The 21,486-nt window shown below is 30.1% G+C and overlaps 2 protein-coding genes, 1 long non-coding RNA gene and 1 pseudogene across 8 annotated transcripts; 2 read left to right on the plus strand and 2 right to left on the minus strand.

The window, feature by feature from the left end:
- The first annotated feature begins 1,712 nt into the window (after nt 1-1,712).
- On the plus strand, nt 1,713-8,879 carry LOC100800991 (syntaxin-132). Of its 5 annotated transcripts, none has more exons than XM_041007591.1 (14): nt 1,713-1,942; nt 2,522-2,635; nt 2,906-2,962; nt 3,037-3,085; nt 3,659-3,747; nt 3,849-3,922; nt 4,007-4,049; nt 4,133-4,193; nt 4,338-4,363; nt 4,453-4,530; nt 4,768-4,848; nt 4,932-4,997; nt 6,303-6,400; nt 8,479-8,616. In XM_041007591.1, exons 1-14 carry the CDS (start codon nt 1,925-1,927, stop codon nt 8,480-8,482), a joined length of 858 nt encoding a protein of 285 aa, XP_040863525.1. In that variant the 5' UTR covers nt 1,713-1,924; the 3' UTR covers nt 8,483-8,616. The 5 variants fall into 5 exon arrangements, with proteins under 5 accessions (XP_040863525.1, XP_040863524.1, XP_025980508.1 ...); XM_041007590.1 differs by having other exon boundaries at nt 6,303-6,390; XM_041007592.1 differs by lacking the exons at nt 6,303-6,400; nt 8,479-8,616 and adding exons at nt 2,144-2,289; nt 5,105-5,492 and having other exon boundaries at nt 1,716-1,942.
- On the minus strand, nt 8,233-11,310 carry LOC106795433 (uncharacterized). 2 transcript variants are annotated; one of them, XR_001383967.3, is made up of 2 exons: nt 11,086-11,310; nt 8,233-8,527 (listed from the first exon to the last, which is right to left on the minus strand). It is a non-coding gene; the product is annotated as an uncharacterized lncRNA (long non-coding RNA). The 2 variants fall into 2 exon arrangements; XR_001383966.3 differs by having other exon boundaries at nt 8,233-10,481.
- A 953-nt stretch (nt 11,311-12,263) lies between these two features.
- On the minus strand, nt 12,264-13,793 carry LOC100801532 (MYB-like transcription factor ETC1). The gene is made up of 3 exons (XM_006592756.4): nt 13,602-13,793; nt 12,846-12,933; nt 12,264-12,753 (listed from the first exon to the last, which is right to left on the minus strand). The coding sequence occupies exons 1-3, from the start codon at nt 13,648-13,650 to the stop codon at nt 12,663-12,665; spliced, it is 228 nt and encodes a 75-aa protein (XP_006592819.1). The 5' UTR covers nt 13,651-13,793; the 3' UTR covers nt 12,264-12,662.
- Nucleotides 13,794-17,779: 3,986 nt separating this feature from the next.
- LOC100801875 (APO protein 4, mitochondrial-like) lies at nt 17,780-21,486 on the plus strand (annotated as a pseudogene).

Consider the following 21,486-nt stretch of genomic DNA (forward strand, 5'->3'; position numbering starts at 1 on the left):
CGGAAGTAATTAAAGACAAGAAAAATCCACAAACATGCACGGAGAAAACAAAAAATAGCAGTACTCTTTCTTTTTTTTTTTTGGTTTTTTATCTACCAATTTCGCTCTCACCAACAACTTGTTAGCATTTAAAGGAATCATTTTATAAAAGTCACTTATATATTATTTTCTCTTTCCCAAAATAATTGTTGTCATATGTTATTTTACATAGACAAAAAAATTAATTGATAGATAAAAGAGAGAGGTAATTGTATAAAATTAATCTTATATTATCATTAATTCATTTATAGATTTTGTATATATCATTAATTTATAAGGAGTATAAGTGAAAAAATAAATAATAATTATTTTAAAACTTATTTTTTCTTCTTATACAGCTGACTAACAATACATGTATTTAAATAAAATATTAGGTATGGGGCAAACAATTAAGTACTCATTCCTATTCTCATTTAAAGAATAAGATAATATTTATAATTTGTCATTCATAATAATATTGAACATTATTGTTTTCCATAAATGATATTTGTGATCTTTACCTTAATTAAAAATATATGATTAAGAAATACTTTTTTTTGAAACATAACACCCAATTGGTCTCTCAATTCACACCTCAATCAAAGTTGTTTGAAATTAGAAGTATTTGAGAAGAAAAAAAAAATCTTAAAAATGGTTAGCTGTCAAAATTTAAATTTAAAGATAGGTTAATGATGTAATTTTGATAGTAGATTATTTTATTATTTAGAGATTAGATAGAAAGAAGATAGAAGAAGATAATAAATACCCTTTACTACTCAAATATATTTCTCTAATGATATCAATATAGCACACGCCAAACCTTTGAAAAACATACTCACAAGTCAAAAGTCAAATAAAATATGTTGTTGATTTTTGTGATATAAAATATTGAATGTCCAAAAAAGGAAGAAAGAAAAAGAAACCATGGAAACAATGGAGCCAAGGTCATTTTTGTTTTAAACAATTCTAGCTGGATACATAGAATCTGGACAAATAGAAAAGTGAGGCTCCTTACATTGCAGAGCTTTAAGGGTAGTCCAAAAGCCACGATGGGCCTAAGTCCATATCTATTGGTCACTCTATTTCGTACTCCAAGTCGCAACTGTCGCTAGTGTAGCTTTTTACATGCGTCTTCTGATACCTCTTTTCCTAATAACCTAAAGCAAATTAATTACTACATTTCAAAATAAAACCAATTGCTAATTTGTAATTATATATGCAGTCATTCTTTCTTTAAAGTACTTTAACAATGGCCCAAAGCTAGAAAGCCAGAAACCATTTTGGGAAAAATTGCTCGAATAAAAATATTCAACTTATTCTTCGAAATTACAAGGACGGAGCATTTTTAATATCTAAAATTTTATAAATATTTGCTAATTTTTAATTTTATAAAACAGTATTGGCTTTAAATTTTAGTATAAAATCATAATAGAATAGTGAAATATTTACAAAATTAATACTAATAAATAATGATTTTAATTTTCATGAGATATTAATATATATTTTTTATATTATCAATCAATTAAAAATTATTTTAAATAACTTTTAAAATAATTATTATAAGAGTTAACACACTTACGAAAGTTTTCCTAAACAACATTGATGATTCATGTAATAATAAACATTAAAAAAAATAAATAACGGACAATCTCAACAATGAAATGGAAGCATTTAATATTTTTGTAGAATTTATTGGAAACATAAAAACAAGACAAAGAACAAAAACAAAAAGCATTTTGAGAGTTTGTGGGTTGCCTTGCCTTGCTTCGCTGTGGTTTCGCCGGCCGAAGATACAACAATTGTTGCCGTTTTAGTGTCTGCTTTGGACACCTCTCTCTCTCTCTCTCTCTCTCTCTCTCTCTCTCTGTCTCTCTCTCTCTCTCTCAGTTTGATTTGATAATTCGAGATGAACGACCTTCTCACTGTAAGTTGATATCTGCAATTCCCTCTTTCGATGCCAAAATTCTATTTTGATCACTGGGCCTTGTAGTTCTGTTGCTGTACTTTCTGTTTTTTCTTCCAATTTTATGCCATCTTAGTGTCAGATTCATACTCTGTTTTGTTTTTTAAAATAGAAAAAAAAATAAGCATTAAGAGGTGACCAATTTTTATCCTTGATTTGTAGTGGGTTACGAATTGGACTCATCGTGTTCTGATATTTTAAGCCTTAAAATTCAGTTCATCGCTGAATCGCAATTGATACTGGAAAATTTCCTAAAGGCGGTGTCTTGCTTTAACTCAGATCACAGTTAATCCCCAGTTAGATTTCAGGTTGTTGTTATGTTTGTGGCATAATTTTTGGTGTTTGGATTTTTTCTGATAGTGATTTTGGTGTTTGGATTTTTTCTGATAGTGATTTTGGTGTTTTTCTTTTGTTTTGTAACTGTTAATTTGACCGGGGTTAAGTTTAGTACAATGTTGTTATCTTATAAGATCAAAGTGTAAGGATAGTTTATTTTTCTGTTGTTTTTCTTTTTTATTAGTTTGAAATTCTTTCTCGCAGGATTCATTTGTTGGTGAGGCTAGTAATGGCCAGCCTGCAAGACAAAGTGATGTTGAAATGGGACAAGTTCCTAGAAGCAACTCTGATATGGGAATGGAAGCTTTTAATAAGCAGGTACACAATGTGCTTGCAATTTAAAAAAATTAAATCATTTGATTTTTTAAAATGTGAATTTTAGTATTTTACCCTAGGTGTTTTATTGTTTGTGATTGTGTGGATATTATTTTAGAATAGGATGGAAGTCAAAAGATATTGTTAAGTCTAAGGGGATAATAGAACTGATAAGTTTAGTTGTTTTCATCGTCAACTCTTTTTCATGTAGTTTGTTCAATACTATTTCAGTTGATATCCTACATTTACTGATAGTCTTTGTTTCATTATTAGATACATGAGGCTGATAAACAAATCGATAAGCTGTCTGTGCTACTTCAAAAGCTAAAGGTAACCATTATCTTCATCATTTGTTACTTTTTAGCAGCAAGGTCTAGTTTATAAGCTAAGTGTACTTTTTGCAGGAAGCTAATGAGGAATCGAAAGCTGTCACAAAAGCATCTGCCATGAAAGGTGTGTTAGAATGCTGTGTTATGTTTTAATCAAAGTCATCTGTTTTGAATTTGGTTGCAACATTTTCTGATATAGGCACTGACGATGTATTAAACCGGGTGTGTTGGGCAGTTATAGCCTGACATGACAATGGTCTTGTTGCTGGCAACAATGATGAGATATAAATATTTATGCTTCACATTTAATTTTTATTAATACACTGCACTGCATTTAATACTGACATTATATGAGTAAAATTTAATACTCTTTAAAACAAGGAATCAAATCTGTTGCTAAAGCATCTGCCATAAAAGGTGTGTTACAATGCAATGTTATGTTTTAGTTGAAATCATCCATTTTGAATTTGGTTGTAAGATTTTCTGGTATAGTTTCTGACAATGTATTAACTTGGGTGTGTCAGGCTGTTATAGCCAGACAGGCACATGACAATTCTGTTGCTAGCAACAATGATGAGTTATATAAATATATAGCTTCATCTATTTTTTTTTAATATACTGCCTTTGGTTCTGACATTATACGTGAGCAAACTTAATGCTCTTTATAAGACTAATAAACCTGTAACATTACTTTCAGCTATCAAGAAGAGGATGGAAAAAGATATTGATGAAGTTGGAAAGATTGCACATGGTGTCAAAACAAAAATAGAGGCTATAAGCAGAGATGTATTGAGCTACTGGCTGAATATTGTTTTTAGTAGATGACAATTTGTTGTAAAATTTCTGACGAATATGAAAATTATTTAATCAGGACATGTTTTGTGCAGAACCTATCCAATAGACAAAAGCCTGGATGTGAGAAGGGAACAGGTATTGACAGAGCAAGAATGAATATGACAAAGTAAGTTGGTAGTACATGTCTTTATTATTGTACTTGATAAAATGATCCAGGAAGCTTAATATATACTATTCCTTGAAACCACAGTGCCTTGACTAAAAAATTCAAGGATCTCATGACAGAGTTCCAGGTATGTTTAGTTTTTAACACCTAAAACCAGAAGCTGTTTTTCCAAGTTTATGTCTATCTTCTCATCAATGTGTTATGTTTTAGACTCTTAGACAAAGAATACAAGACGAATATCGTGAGGTTGTGGAGAGAAGAGTTATTACAGGTTTGAACACTTCAGCCCCGTGATAGAGTTAACTGTGTTGTACTGTGGCAGTACTACAGTTTCTTTTTATTACTTTAAATTTATCTATTAGAAAGTATAAGTTGGATCATGTTCACTTTGTGATTACTTGATTTGATTTTACAGTTACGGGAACTAGGCCAGATGATGAGGTGAGCTTAACTCATGAGTTTGTGACTTGAGATGAGATATCCACAACATATAAATTTTGTTGTAATTGGCCATTTAATGACTGTGTTAGACAATTGATCGCCTGATAGAAACTGGAAACAGTGAGCAAATCTTCCAGAGAGCAATTCTAGAAGCAGGCCGAGGACAGGTACTTGGTTTGTGATTTTTTACCGGAACTTATTTTTTCCTTTTGAAAAATTAACAACACATTATCTAATTTTTTCTGTCTATCTGTCTTCCTCTTTTCCTGAAAAGAAGGGGGAAACAGAGGCTTAGTCACACATTAATCATTGATTATGGTAGTTATGATTTGTCATTATGCTTGTGTGGAGAATTGGACTTTTCTTCCTGCAAAAGTTTATTAAGAAAATCTGGGTATTTGCAGGTAGTAAACACAGTAGAAGAAATTCAGGAGAGACATGATGCTGTAAAAGAAATTGAGAAAAAACTTCTTGATTTACACCAGGTTTGTTTGCACAAAGATCTTAGTCTTGAATATTTAATTCAGTTGATAATTATAGCAGGTCTAATCCTATTTTATTATTTCAGATTTACCTTGACATGGCAGTCTTAGTTGATGCTCAAGGAGAAATCTTAGACAACATTGAAAGTCAGGTTTGTTCACTCTCACTCACACACCCTTGATTTTCTGTTTGTATGCATGTGTATGTAGAATGCAGGGCACATTTAGTTTGATTTGCGTTAATGAGAGGCTTGTTCAGGTCAACAATGCAGTCGATCATGTCCAGAGAGGGACATCTGCACTTCAAAATGCTAAGAAACTCCAGAAGAACTCTCGAAAATGGATGTGCATTGCCATCATTATACTGTTGATAATAGTAGCTATCATAGTTGTGGGTGTTCTCAAACCTTGGAAGAGTAGCTAGGGTGCTTGAGTGTGGCCCTTTACCTTTTGTCCTTATATAAGAGTTGACTTGGTTGGGAAAGCATATGCAATTATGCATGTGTGTCAAAGGGACATCTTAGAGAAGGATTTTTAAGCTTTTATGTTGTGTGATTGAGATGCTTGTTTTGTGTGGTGTGACTGATTTCTGGCTATACATTGGTGTGTCTCACAATATAAATTCATATTCTTTGTAGCCTTCGAAAGTTTCAGGGTCTCATATTTCCTTGTACTATTTTATTATATTCTATGAAACTGTTTTTTCTGTCATTTGCTTGTTGCAAATCTTGCATTGATGTTCTTGGAAAGAAAGTACCTTCTTCTCCATTTTTCTAAATTTACTGTTTTAGGCCCAGGTTGTGGTGGGCTTTGGGCCGACACATCCTTAGAGAACATCCATTCTCACCTTCTAGTTCTCATTTTTTCATTCTTGATTTAATCTATTGGTCGGTAGATTACCAAAAATATAAGGTTGTCCAAACAATCTTATTAGCATACATAACCTTTGTATAAAACATGAGTAGTGATGAACAATTCCAATTTACCATGAACCGTGTAATATCGTTGGTTAGACCCTAGAATTTAGATGCATATAAATCTGTTCATCCCTATGGAAATATTTGTGGTGATCTTTTAGTACACATAATGTCAGTCTAACATCCATAGGTATTTGAAACATAAAGGTTAGAAAGTTTTACTTTTTATTTTTTTTAACTTCTATAATTCCAAACATTCAAACGCCGCCATCTTATTCCTCACCCCAATTCCTTGTAAAATGCCATGTTTATGTTCATCATCATCTTATTATTATTATTATTATTTAGGCATTGACGTGCTTATCAGTGTACTTTTCAATTCCAAAAGAAAATGCATCTATTATAATGCATTTATTCAAAGATTTATTAATTTGAGAAAGTATTAGCATGATTATTTTAGTATTTTGTCCCCTTTTTTAGATGCTTTTGAATAAAATATATTGACGTTTTGAGAATAACCAAAATCTTTATTTATATAAGGATAAGATAGACCTTGTTTTATCCTACTTAGAGAAGGAGAAAGAACCAAGACATGGGTTGAACAGCTGTCTACACTCACAAGTAGAAGGTGAAATGGGGTATTTTCCCAAGATATCGAGCTTTCTGTCTTATTATGTTTATGTTTGGATTAAAGTTTCTAAATTTTAAGACATACGAGGGTAATCAAACAGAATTTCAAGTCTTCGCTTCTCCAAAACTGAGTTTTTTTAAGAAAAAATATATTTTTAAATATACTTTTAGACTGTAACTAAATATAATTTCAAACTAATTTTATTTTCAAATATATTATTTTGATCCTCCCACTAGCAATCTAAACATACCCTGTATGTTTTGGCTAGGGTAGGGAGAGGTTTGTGTAAGGATGGGGGAAGGGAGGGAAGAGTGGGATGGGCATTACTTGGTTAAAAACATCCCCACAATGTGAGGGGAATATAATGAGGAATCGTTGTTTTTATTTTATATAATATAAAAAAATTAAAACAAACTTTTAATTTTGAAAAACATTATAACTAAAAAGTTTGAAACTTTATTAAATTAATTTATTATTTATTGTAAAATTTTCTTATACAATCTACCTTCTCTCTTATCTACTTATCAAAACGAGAAAACTTTTTTTTTTCACTTCATTTTGTCTTAACTTTATTTAGAGTAAATTACTAACTTAAGTTTTGTATCAATTTTCTCTTGATACCTCTTTTCTTCATCCTTACACTAATTTCTTAATTGTTTGGAAAATATTACATTAACATTATTTATGCATTACATTAATATTCTTTAATTGTTTGAAAATATTACCCTACATTTTTATAAGAGAAATTGTTGTAAACGTTAAAGTATGGGGATGTACGAAATCTCAATAAATTTCACAAGTTAGTATAATTAACTCATTTATTAAAAAAAACATATTTTCACCATGTTTTTGCTCGATTTTTGACTCATGTTTTTTCTTCTATTTTTTATAATTCCATTTCATGTCTATTTTTTTATTATTTCATTTCATGTCTAATCGAATGTTAGTCGCATTTAAGCATTAAAAGGTTATAAAAAAATATATTTAGAAAATAAAAAAGCTTAAATTATCATCAATTTTTGCTTTAGATATATTCTTTTTTTCTCAGCAAAATTAAACATAGCCTAAATTTTACATTGGTACCTCAAGATTTTACCATGGGTATACAAAACTCATTAGTTATATAACCTTGCAAATTCATTATATTTGTCATACATTTTCGAGATTATACTCTAGTCGTCTACTGTTTCCTCTGAAGTAGGATAAGATTTCTATTATCTGAACATCAATTTTCAAACATTTGTATTTGATACTGTTTGTATAAGTCCATTTATTAATGTTATATTTTTTCAAATACATGCATCTCAAAAATATTTCATAAAAATCAACGCAATAGCATATTTCCTTAAATTGTCGTACGAAAAACTTTGCTTTAGGATAATGACTAGGTCATATATGTTTAGTATGAATAATAATTTAAATAAATAGAAGAAAAATCTAAAATTTATTCAGTTGCTTAAAAGAATTATGCCTATTTAAGAGTACCGATCCTCTTGGCTTGACTACTTATGACCAACTCCTTTTACTTGTTTAGAAAATCATTCCTCCCATTATTATCTATAAATTATGCATAAAGTGTGAATAACCCACTTCCATCATGTCAGTATTTGATTATTATGAAAAGAAAAATAATTTTCAGAAGTTGTTTCAAGGTGCCTTTTTAATATTACTATTTTTTTTTATCATGATGTTGATAAGAATAGAGTCTTTCCTCCCAACTACCTTTTGAAGCTCTTTTGAATATAAAATAGTTAATTTATACATTTTATTTTAATTTTTTTAACAGATTTACTTAAGAACTTTAAAAACATTATTTTGCAAGTATATATGTGGAAGTAATTAACACCTGAAATCTTTTCAATTACTTCGCAAGTATATTTGTGGAAATAATTTGTGCTAGTATCATCTGTATGTTTGTTCAAGTTGTTTGGGCAAAAAGTGCTTTTGAGAACTTCTATGCTGGAAACATAGGACTTTTTCCAGCAGAGAAGCTCCCAAGAACACTTGTAGCCTTCTATGCAAATATTTACCACTTCAGACAACTAACCATCTTGTCTTTTTAAAATGGCATTCTGTAATGAACAGGTGACAAACGCAACTGATCATGTGAGACAGGGTAACGATGCTCTCCAAACTGCAAAAAGTTTGCAAAAGAAGTCAAGGAAATGCATGATGATTTCCATTATATTGGTCCTCGTCATTGCCATCATTATCGTACTCTCTGTTTTGAAACCATGGAAGAAGTGACCAGAAGAGGAAAGTGATTTACATCTATAAAGAACAAAAGAAATATAGATATTTCACATTTAATTTAATTTTTTTATATGCATGAACACTTTCAGTTGTTACAGTAGCGTGACTTTGATCCTAGTACTTCCACATTGTCAAACTAGCATTTAGTGTGCGTTTGCACGGCTAATGCATAATAAGTTGTCCACTATTTTTTTTACTCTCTGCATCATGAAAGGAAATATTTACTTTTTTAACTATGGCTATCATATACTCTAGAGCTTTTTGTCCATGAATTTTTCCGTGAATATTGCTACTCACACAATGTTAAAGGGATTGTACCAAGAATCGTCATTAAGACATTAACTACAGTTAGTCAGGTGGTTGAGTATATTATTGGCTAAATAGGTTTGTTAGTTGCTCAATTATAAGTAATTGAGGTGATGTGTGAGAAGTGTATATCACTAGCATTCTTCTTCCTGTGTAAGCAATTTATTGATATGATTTCAGGAGAATTAAAGCATGGGTAATGCATTCAAAAGTTGAGTATGCAAACATTTGAGGTAAGCTTGCTGTCAAATTAGTAATTGTATAAACAACAAATGGTTCAGAATGATAAAGTTGAATACATGGCAAAAATTCATACTACATAGATAATATACAACAACTTACAAGTTGATTGAAGAAATCTTATGGTCATTATTTACTGTTTAGAAACACATGGCTCAGTGGTGGAGCTTCTTTAGGTTAGAGGGGGGAAACTCTGTTATACCATCATTGCTCCTAACTTGTCACCTCTTTCATATTGATGTTAACTAGTTATGTCATAGTATACACAATCTCATTGCCAATTGGGGTAACTGATGTCAGAGATCGAATAGCCTCATGGCCTTGAACATAAGTTAGCTTAGAGATAAGTGCAAAGCCAGAACAACAGATAATAATCCCCTACTTTCGTACTGGCAGTTTCTTTTTTATAGTTTGCTAAGACCAACTTAAGAACTTCCCATGGACTCCATGTTTCTGTCATCGAAAGATGAAGAAAGCCTTTCCTATCTTTGAAATCTCTGCAGCTTCATTACAGTAGAACCCCCTCTAAAGTTTGTCTCTAAATGAACAACTAAGGATGTACACACCCTTAAATTTAAGTAGATAAAGTTCATGATGCACTTTAAATTAAGTAAATGAAGACATCCTTACCTATTCAGTTTAGAGACAAGCTCAATTTAAAAGAGCCTTATCTCCTACTTAAATATCAAACTTTGACGAGTTATCCAAACCAGGAAATATATGTTCTTATGACTTCTAAAGCTCAGAATTGTTCTCTGTCTTGCAATTGAACCTGCCTTCTTCTAACAGTTTAAGTTATTTTTCTTTTATATATGTACCCATCCACAGTTCATCATTCCCCCAAAATATTCTGCCACCTTTTACTTTCATCATGTTATTTGTCCTCATTAAATATTTAGAAATTTTGACATCTTGGGGTCACTATGACCTCCTAGGTTGGATTTTTCACAGTATACAGTTCATTTGCTAAGATGGCATTTACTAGACGTCGAGTACATGAAGCTACATGAATAGGACTAATTTCATGACAGCAGTATGACTGTATGAGTATCATCAAACTACGAATACCATAAAAGCCAATAAGCCATGTCAAGTAGATATTCCTTTTGATTGTTAGGGGACAGGAAGATAGCATGCAACTTCACACAAACATATGTCAAAGATCAAGCAACCAATATCCAATATTTGAATTTACTCACATTAAAATCATAAAGATCCACAATTTCTCTTAATAACAAACATGGGGGCAATAAAAATTCAATGTTTGGCATCTGAAGAAGTTGAAATACCTGCAATCCAGCACAGCAAGAGCAATCCAACATAGTAAGAAAAAACTCAAACATCTGACATGTTTGGATCTATGATTGCATAGCTAAAAAATTCCCGTATGCTAAACAGAAATGGGATTTTGCCAAAAAAACTGTTCAACTTAAAAACTGTTGGCATTGGATTGAAAATTTCATACTAAGTTTGATTACAAACTTACATTTAAGAAACAAAATTTGAAACAAAAACTTTACTACAAATAGACTTTTAAGCAAAACCATTTCTTTCTGCAGCCAAAGTAAAATTTGCATACGCTAACCCAAAATCGACGCCTTTGGGTTCTCCAGTGAACTTGTTTGCTCTTACAACTTTCTCTTCTTTTATGGACGAAATAGTTCTTATGAAGTTAATTCACATGAAAATAATCGAAGCCTAATAAACCCAAAGACGGAAAAAAGGGATGCAAAAGCATATTTTACAGTTAGATAGTTAGATTTCTGAAATATTGGAGAATCCATAGCAAGGCAAACATTGCATATAATCTCGAGAGAGGGAAAAAAAAGGATAATTGAAAGATTATAAAAAGTTAAAACGAAAAATAAAAAGGAAGGAAATAAAGTTTCATACCTAAAAAAACATGGAATTTGAAGATTGGTTAGAAACAAGGGGAGGAAGAAGGCGATGGTGATCAGCTGCGAAGTTTCACATCTCATCCACTCAGATCGCCCTTGCGTGTGATTTGTGAAACACTGAAACAGAGAGAGAGAGAGAGAGAGAGAGACAGTGGATGTTGTGTTGTCGAAAGAGAAAGAAGAGAAACGGGACAGGTGTGCGTGCCACAGCATACTTTAATTAACGCCTCTCAATATTTAATGCCTATTTTTACTTGATCTCACAATCTTAAACTGTGATAGTTTTTTTTTTTATAAAAAAAAACAGCTGAGATGCTAATAAATTGATCTGTAAAAGATTAAAAAATTTAAATTTAATTTTTAATTTAAAAATGTGATAAATTAATTTCACATATAATTTAATGATAAATTAATTCTTAAATTTTTATAATTTAATATTAAATTAATCATTAAATATTATAATTTAATAATAGAATGATCTCTCGAATTTATGAGTAAAATTAAATTGTATCTTTTACGTATTAAATAATTAAATTTATTTTTTATTCTTCAAAAATCAATATATAAACACATCACACTTTTGGAATCAAATTTAATCATTTTTCTTTTATTTATAAGAAAATTTATAATAACTTATATATTTTTACTCAATTAATTGAGTTATACTCTTAAACGTAAACTAGAATATATATATATATATATATATATATATATATATATATATATATATATATATATTATGATTTATGGACATAAAATATGAAATGATTTTTATCTAACTAATATAATTGAGTTTGAATCTGAGTCCATGTCTGGAACATGTTAGACCATCTGATTGTTGGATGATTTGTTAATTGATTCAAGTTTAAATAAATAAGAGGTTAAAGGTCCTTATCTTTCTTCTAGAAAAAAAATCAGATTAATTTTTTTATATATTTTTAAATGGTTTAGAATGTTCCTTCTGTCAATAAAGATTTAATGTTATTAATAATTTTAAAATATTTTAACCGCCACAAGACGCAACTTTTTTCTTAAATATTCCATACTATAATTAACACTAATTCTAGCTACCGTGTTTTGGAATCATGTGACTTAGAACATAGTAGTATATACCAACTCATCCGTGTTATTGTCTTTTTTGGTCCTATATACGTGATTAAACAAAGAATGACATACTGAATCTGTCTCTAATTAATTCTCATTTCCATAGTTGGACTCTTCCAATACAGATTGCAGACACAAGATAAAAACCCAAAATGGTAAATGAATAAGAAAAATACACGAAGGTGAACATCAATAAGTACAATTCAGATAAGACCAACCACCAAGTAACATTTCAAGATGGAAAATATCACACCAGGCAACATTTCAAGATGGAAAATATTACACAAACCAGCTTCTATAGTTGCTGCCCCACTTTTTTTTTTTATAGCCAATACAAATACAAATACCTATAAAATAAGGCCAACTTTAATTCAGTTTTTATGTCCCACAAAATCACACTAATCTTGCACCCAAAATCTTCTTGCTCATCCTAGACTGAACACCAATCGTAGTAGAACTCTTGGCACCTCATTCACTAGAACCTGAGAATCTTGAAGTCCAATACTTCTCTATTTCCTCTGCTGTTCTTCCAGGAATCCTTCCAGCAATTAAAGACCACCTAATTGAAAAATAACATTGTTTTACAAGCTTGGTCTACACACTGTTTAAAAGGGTTATAAGAGCTAAGCATTAAAAAGAAAAAATTCTCACCTCTCCCCTACCAGTTTATACATCCTGATGATAAGAGTTTCCTCATCTTCAGAAAATTCAACTTTGGAAGACCCTCGCTTCCCTGAATCTAAATAAAGTGTTATGATTGATTAAAACACCATGTAAAAAAGTAGCTAACTCCAAAGTTATTACTCAGGCATAATTTATCATGTCAATTCTAAAAGACTCAAATTATTACTATTTGACACGTGTAAAAAACTTTTTTTTACCGGAAGCATATTTTTATATCTGATCATTTCCACTTTCATCAGCCATAAATACGCATGTCAAATAGTAATAAGTTAAACTAATAATTTGAGTGTTTACCATAAACTCTAGAGTGTGCTTAAGTGTTCCTATTCCCCGTGATTACATTTCATAATATGTGTGCAACACAAATAAAAACCTTACAATAAAAGCAAGTTAGCAATAAAAGAAGGGCCACAAAGAATAAGATTAAGAAATTAAACTACGAATTCCAAAAGTATTGTTCCATAAGAAAAGACTGAAAGAGTGACCCACAACAAGCATTAGAGTAGATAGAACTGCAAAAATTAGTGGTTGTGTATTACTCTCAAGTTTTTCCGGTGTATATCCTTTTAATTATTCTACCAAAGCAAAGAAACTTTTAAATGAAAAACTAACTATGTTGAATATCTTATAAATATATAAATGTATAAAAAATTCAAATATTTTTCTTGTATAGTAAGTAAAATTTCAAAATATTGATAGATATAAAGAAGGAATAGAGTATACCAGTAGAATGTGTAGAAACTTCACTAGAAGAGCGATCCGAGTCAGCCATTGCAAGGAGCTAGAAGAGTGTGGTGTATTGAAGGCGTGGAAAAATTAAGTGTGTTTGAAGACAAAGGTTATTTGGGTGGTATTAATAGAAGCAGGTCATTGCTATTTGCTCGTGAAAATTGGGTGGCAGGCATGGAGTTGAAACAGAGAAGAATGGTTGTTGAAATTAAGATTGAAATTTAAGTTCATCTTTGCTAGGTAGTTGGAGAATTTATTGTTAGTTGAGTTGTACTTTCGTACTCCACCATATCGGCTAACTGTAAAATTCTCTCACACCTTTTTTTTAGCATATTTTTTTATTATTAACTAAAGTTTATTAAATTTATAGAATTTTATGGATCCACTTTTTTATTTATTGAGATTTACTCGTGTTTTTGTAATTTATATTAATTATAATCAATAATTGAGAAAAATGTAGAAAAAGTGTGCTAGAGAATGTATTGTTAGCATTATTCTTAGAGAAAATAGTATAATGTCAATAGTATAAAGTTTTTGTATATACCGTGGTTTAGATACAAATTATTGTCTGTGATAAGTTTGATAGTTCTGTATAATGCTATCTTAAAATTTATATAAATAGTGGTTTCTAATTAGTTAATGAATTAAAAACTTTTGTATTATGAGTATATGTCGATTAAACTCCTATTAATATGTATAAAAAATTCAAAAGAAGAAAAAAATGCTAATAATATATTTTTATTATTAGTTGAAATTTATTAAAAATTATAAAATTGTATGAGTCTATCCCCACTTATGATTTTATAATTTCTAATCAATTTTAGTTAATAATAAAAAGTGTATTATTAGCCCTCCAAGAAAAAAAAACTAATCCATTCTTTAAATTCTGAAATAAATGTAGTTTTAAAGTGTTTTATAAAGATTAAGAACTTTTTAAACTTCGAAAAATTGTGAGACTAGAGTATATGCATTTTTTTTTATGAATAATAGTGAATTGAATCGAGTATAGGAAAATTTTAGATCAGAGCCGATCAAGAATGATGGCATCAAGTCTAGTTTATTCAGTTTGAAAGCACCAATTAAACTGATAACAATAGGATTGAAGTGGATCATCAATCTAAATATTAAATATAATTAAAATGAAAAAATGGAAGAAAAGATAAAAGAGGGGGGAGTTCAAAATTAAAAAACTTGAAATAAAAATAATATATTATTTCAAAAGTTTTTTTTTTTACAGCAATCTTATTTCAAAAGTTAAGTTTATAAAAGAATAAATAAATATATAAAATATCAGACTAAAGGTAATTAAATATTAAGTAGCTTTTATATTTTATTTTGACCAGTCGGCGTGTAAAATTCTCAATATTAATTATTTTCAAGTTCATTCATCCTTAAACTAATTATAGTGTGTTTGAATTGATAATAGGAATCCAAATTGAAAAAATAAATTGTGGTATGATTACCACAAAACAACTATTTGTTACTGATCACGATCAATTCAATGTCTTATCAAACATGCAATTAATATATCAAGTTATCAACTTGCTATTGAAAAAGATGATATAGAGTAGAAAGTTTACTTTTGGCCTATGGTTGCGGGCATCTCCATTGAAAAACAGTGGTTTCTGCGTCAACACTATGGTTTCTTCCTTTTTATGTAACTATTTTAATAGCTATATATGTTTTTAAATAAGTTAATAATCGAATTCATTTTTATAGAATATTTAAATAGTTACATAAAATATAAATTTAATAGCCATTTTATACCACCGTATTAAAGATTAATTTAATAATAAAAAATATTTAAAAACAAATATTGTGACATTCATATTACAATATTAAAATAAGGTTTTATTTATATTTAGATTAAAAAAAGACCTTGTTACGGAATATTTTAAAAAAACTAGTTAAGTATTAGTTTTTTATGAATTGAAAATTTTAATTTATTGTTTTGTAAACAAGTTTTTTTAAATAACTTCTTATTGTTTTTTAATATTTTTTTAAATGCTACTTAATGTTTTTAAATATTAATTTTTAACTTCTAACTTTTCATATATATATATTTTTATTTTTATCCTCTATATTTATCCAATTTTTTATTTATCATTTTTAAATAAATCATAATTTTATTATTTTTTGTCATTTTTTATTTTTCAACTATTTCAACAACTAATTTTAAAACACTTATAATTTAATAAACTAATTTTTTAACTATTAATCAACTTTTTAACTTGTACCTAATTTTTCAGTTTTTAACAAAAAAAAAATTAATCTAATTTTACCCAAGATTGCTTATTATGTTTTGCCTTGTATTTAAACTTTATTTTCTCTTCTATAATCAATAATCTTAGGCCAATCAAAACTCAAAAGCAAATTCTTTACTTGGTAACATTTTTCTTAATATTTCTTATGTGAGACACCAGTTTTCGGAACAAATTACACTTAACTCTGTTATTTTTTGTGAGTGTAACGAATTATGCTTCAAAATTAGTAAAATATAATTGCTTGACTTATTAATTCAATTATGCTATTTCACTTAACTCATTTACTGCATAGTTATTTTATTCAACAAAAAAGAGGAAAATGTCATTAAACGCATCTGAAATCGATTTTAAGAAAAAAAAAACACACACACACACACATTTGAAATCTCATCTGTCTATTTATCTTCTGTAAAGTAAAAAACACCTAAAATAAATTATTTGAACTCACTTTGTACCTTACAAATACAAATGTTGTAATAAAATATGGTCATATACAATAGAATTGAATCACTATAATTTCTGTAAAATGATAATTTGAACATTTATTGTGTAAGGCTAATTATTTTAAATTGTGTTATCCATAAACTATTCATATTAGAACACTTTTTATTTTTATTTTCTTCATCATATTCATATCATTTATCACATTTTATATCTTTCTCTCTTTTCTCTCTTTCTATCTCATTGTTGCAAATTTTTTTTATAATATACAAATAGTATTATTCAATTATTTTCAGTAAAAAAACCATTGTTCAATTATTTTGGACATAAAGCGAAACGAACTTTTCACAGGGGATGTCTTCAGTTAAAACCTTTGTCCTCCTATTGGCTATTTGAAGTATATTAAAACTTGTTAGTTTAAAAAAAAGTATTAAAACTTGTTTGCTAATATGTAGCTAACAAGAATTTAACTCGGAAAGTTAGAATGTTCGATGGCGGGTTAGATTGGGTTTAACTTAATTTAAACCGGGTTAAACACAGTTAATTTTTAACCTATGATAATTTTGTAACTTTAGATTGAATTCATAGATCATTTATAGGTGGTTTATATACATGTAGAGAGTGTATTAAGTGAATGTACCGCTTGTAAAAAAAGAAGTGAATGTACCAAAAAAAATAGCGTATTAAGTGAGATATTTTTTTCCTTTAAAAACAAGAATTATAAATTTAAATCACAATTGTATATTCCTTTAAAAAAAATCACAATTATATATGAATAATGACGATTAAAAATTAACTAGACCAATGGACCCGCTCTGCATGGCTGCAGAAAAAAAAAGTTACTTGTATTTAAAATATGTAAAAGAATGCAAACGAAAAGGGTTAGAATATAACTACACGTGTAGTTATATTTAGTGGTTGACCAGTTTTATATATACTATTGCTTAATGATTACATATACATTTTTCTTTAATTATAACTATTCAAATATAATATACTAATGATATACTAATATATATTTATATTTTTCGTTTTTACAAAAAAATCATAAATTTCCACATTAGATTTTTTTATTATTAAAAATCATATTAGAAATGCATTAAAAGTTATGATAAAAAATACATTAATAACATTTTTGAATAAAAAATATATTTTCAATTCTTTAATACTTAAAGACATTAATTAACATTTAGACATTTGTCTAAATGTTGAGAGTTGAGACATTAATAAAGTAATAACAGTTTTGTCTTAAGAAAAAATCTATAAATTTAAAAAATATATTCATGTCAAATATTTTTTTAAAAATTATTCAAACATCGAATAATTTACACTATATCTAATATTATATGAAATTATTTTTTCTTTTATTTTTTTTTCTTCATATGTATATGTTTCAAAAATATTTATCCTAATTCCTAAGATGAAATAAAGATGTTTCATAGTCTTATTGTCAAATGTTTTGTAGCCTGCAAAACATTTTCCTATGCGTATGCTACAGCTACACACCTCTGATATAAAGCAGCACATAAAGAAAGAAGCATCGATCCGCAATACGGCTACTCCATCTGGTTCAATCCACAGACAAAGAAGAAACGATCCGCAATACGAAATTGAATTGGGGCTTTTGATTCCTCGTATCTGGTCTGTGTCGTAAGAGGTTGGTCCCAACTTGCACTGGTTTCGGTGATGACATCCAAGTGTTCGATGAAATGATTTGTGTTTTATCATTGTAGATTGAATGGAGGGTCTAAGAAAGATGATGCGGTATGGTGTCGTGTGCTCCCGGCACCCTCGGCGTTTGTACGCCACGAAAATGGACCTGAGAAAGCCCCGGCCAATGATTCTGAAGAGAATCGAGAAACGGGCACAGACTTACCCGGTTCGCGGCATGGTTCCGGTTGCCAATGAGGTCCTCCAAGCCAGGAATGATCTCATCCATGGCGTTTCCACCCTTCTTAACTTCCTTCCTCTTATGGCTTGCTAGTGAGTTCTTTATTCTTTTTTTGTTTGGGGGGGAGGGAGTGGTTGTAAATATATTTTGATTTACATTAGCGAGGCACTTTTTTGTCGAGTAAAATTTGCAAGTGTAAAGATTTTTACATTGTCGACTAGTTAAATACTCAGAGGGAGAGGGAGGCTTTGCTGTCTATAGTTATCCTACCTTGGTCGAGCAGGATTCTCTTCCATGAAAGAAACCTGTGGTCTATACCAAAAAAATGATCTCAAATATGACTTTTATAGTAATCTTACGAGACATAGTAATTCATGTTAACATTTGATGATGCTGAACAAAATCTTTACATTGTTTGTGTATTTTAGTGAAATTATTTTTTCATTAAGTATTGATACTAGTAAAATGTTTTGAATTTATGCTTATGTCCATAACCATTTTCAATTTGTTGGTTTTATTTGATTTTAAGTTGAATTTGAGTGTCACAAATAAAACCAAACAAAATAGAACAGAAAGAAGTTTCTTGGTTTCTTACTCGTGATGGTTATTATTTAATTTGGTACAATGGTACTTATAATTTATAGCAACTCCATACTGATTTTACTGAGTTATAATGGCGAAAACGGGGTTAATGAATTTAAAAACAATTTTATATGTATAGGTATTAAATTAAAAGCTTTTGTCATGTAAAGATGATATTGAGCATATATATTAAGAACAGGGACCAAAAGTTTATATGTTTTTTAATTTTAGTAGTAGTATTTGGGATAGTTGCTCTAAATTTGACGTGGGTGCTTTTGCATTAGGAAGCTTCTTCTGCATTGACATTATATAAATTTGTAATCTTGTTGATACTTGGTTTAAATGTCCATTTAGATAGTAAAAGGATGGAAAAGAAAGGCTTAGGTTTTCTTGGTGAAAGAACTGAAGATTGACAACATTAGCTTGCTATAATACATGTGAGAAAACACTTGTATTTGTTGCTGGCGCTTATAAATGATAAATGCTGTCATTAATGATGAGCTGCACATTTCTACTTAAAAAGCTAAGGTTGTTTTCTTAAGTATTTTTCAAGCCTTTGATCTTTAAAATTTATTATCATTCAATCACTGTCAGTCATTAATCTAACTTATCAGGAACAAACCAGTGCAGTTGTATTTTACTTGGGCTTGTTTTCCTTTCCACATGTTGTAAGCTCAAGTTGTTGAAAAAACTACATTCATCTTCTTATTTATGCATTTACAGATTCTGTCCAGAGGTATATATTGGTGAGCAGGGGCATTTGATTCAAACTTGCTGGGGTTACAAGCATTGTGCCAAGAACTGGGTTCATGAGTGGGTCAAAGGTGGTTTGAATGATATACTCGTCCCTGTTGAATCATTTCACCTGGACAAGATGTTTCAAAGTGTTATTAGGCACGATGAAAGGTTTGACTTTGATCACATCCCTGCTGTTGTTGAGCTATGCTGGCAAGCAAGGGATGATCTCCATGAAGAAAACCTTAATTCAAGTAGTTGGAACTTGGAAGTTGCCAATGGAAGTGTTCCAGGAGCTGAGTCTTTGTCACCAAACAATCTTACCTCTATAGCTAATAAAACATTAACTGCTTGGGAGACTCTTAGGTCTGGGGTGGAGAAGTTGTTGTTGGTTTATCCAGTAAAAGTTTGTAAATATTGTTCCGAGGTTCATGCTGGGCCATCTGGCCATAAAGCTAGGTTCTGTGGGGTGTTCAAGTATGAGAGCTGGAAAAGTGCTCACTTTTGGATGAAAGCTAATGTGGATAATTTAGTGCCCCCAAAGATTGTGTGGAGACGAAGGCCTCAAGATCCTCCTGTCCTTTTGAATGAAGGGAGAGGCTTTTATGGGGGTGTTCCAGCTGTATTGGATCAGTGCTCAAAAGCTGGTGCCGTTGTGCCTGCAAAGTATAATTGTATGATGAAGGTGCAAGGTTTGTCTGGTCAGGTCAATAATAATTTTTTTGGGATCACTAGAGAATCAAACTCTTGAGAGCAACAGTAAGTTGAATTGCAGGTCTGATCGGAATGAGGCACCCAATCAGGGACAGTTTTGGGGGAAAATCAGACAACATGTCCTTACTTTAGGCTGCAATTTTTTGCATAATTATAAGGTTGTCTGGCATATCTGATTATGGATCCATGCGCCTGTTCTTGTCATGCTGTAATCTTCTGTGGCGTACAGCAAACTAGAAATTTGGCTCCTGTATCTCATATCTCCCAAAATGTTTCTGCGGAGCAAATCACTACAAATGTGTGGCAGGACATAATGGACCTGCTCCTGAGGTTAGCAGATAAGGTAATTTTTGTTTTTGGTGAAGGAAGTAAAGGTAATTTGTTGTCTACTTCTCCGATCAAAGATCCCATTCATTATTCTCTTTTGATTAATTTTGTCCCATGAGGAATCATAAGTCCAGAATTGCTGGAAATATTCACTCGGGAAATACTGCATTATTGTAAATGTTTTAACAGTTCATTGCTGTTAAAAATTGAAAGAGCAGTTTTTTTTTTTATCACTATGACATTAGTATGAACTATCCACCAGTTTTGCTGATGACTAATTTTTGTCGAAAAACTTGATTGACCACCTTTAATGAGATCTCCCCTCTCAAACATATTTTTTTCCATCCACAAGACTCAAATTTGAGACCTTGCTTTAAAGTATTGAGTCTAGAACCACTTAGACCAATGATTTTTCGGCATTGAAAGAGCAGTTTATGACTGAAATCCCAGTTTTCTTTAGATATCAAAAGGAAGGATTGCTTTCTTGACAAAAGAGTTCATTTCCTATCCAGTATCAATTATCCCCTAGAGTCTAGTTTTCAGTTATAATTGCTGATTGAAAAATCAAGGAATAAGATCGTGATGAAATATGTATGCATGCCTAACAAATAATGTTGAAATCTATTCCCTTGATTTTTTAATCAATAGTAATATAACTATACTTTTTTCCCCCTAAAGTTCACCCTTTAGAAGTGTCAAATCAATAGTTTTTTGGTATGTTTCTGGGTCTTGTGGATGATGTGCATGCATAAGTTCTTTTTTATAAATAAATTGCTTGAATTCTAAACGAAATATTTGCGACAGGAACGATAAATATTTGGCAATTGGCTATTTGGCTTGACTTTTTATTATTGCCCAAGTATAATGTGATTATCCTCGTTGTTTGCGTTGTCTAATGTAATAAAGTGTTTGGAGAAAGAAAAAA

This window comes from Glycine max, chromosome 12, assembly GCF_000004515.6.
Source record: "Glycine max cultivar Williams 82 chromosome 12, Glycine_max_v4.0, whole genome shotgun sequence".
In the NCBI taxonomy this organism is placed as follows: Eukaryota; Viridiplantae; Streptophyta; class Magnoliopsida; order Fabales; family Fabaceae; genus Glycine; species Glycine max.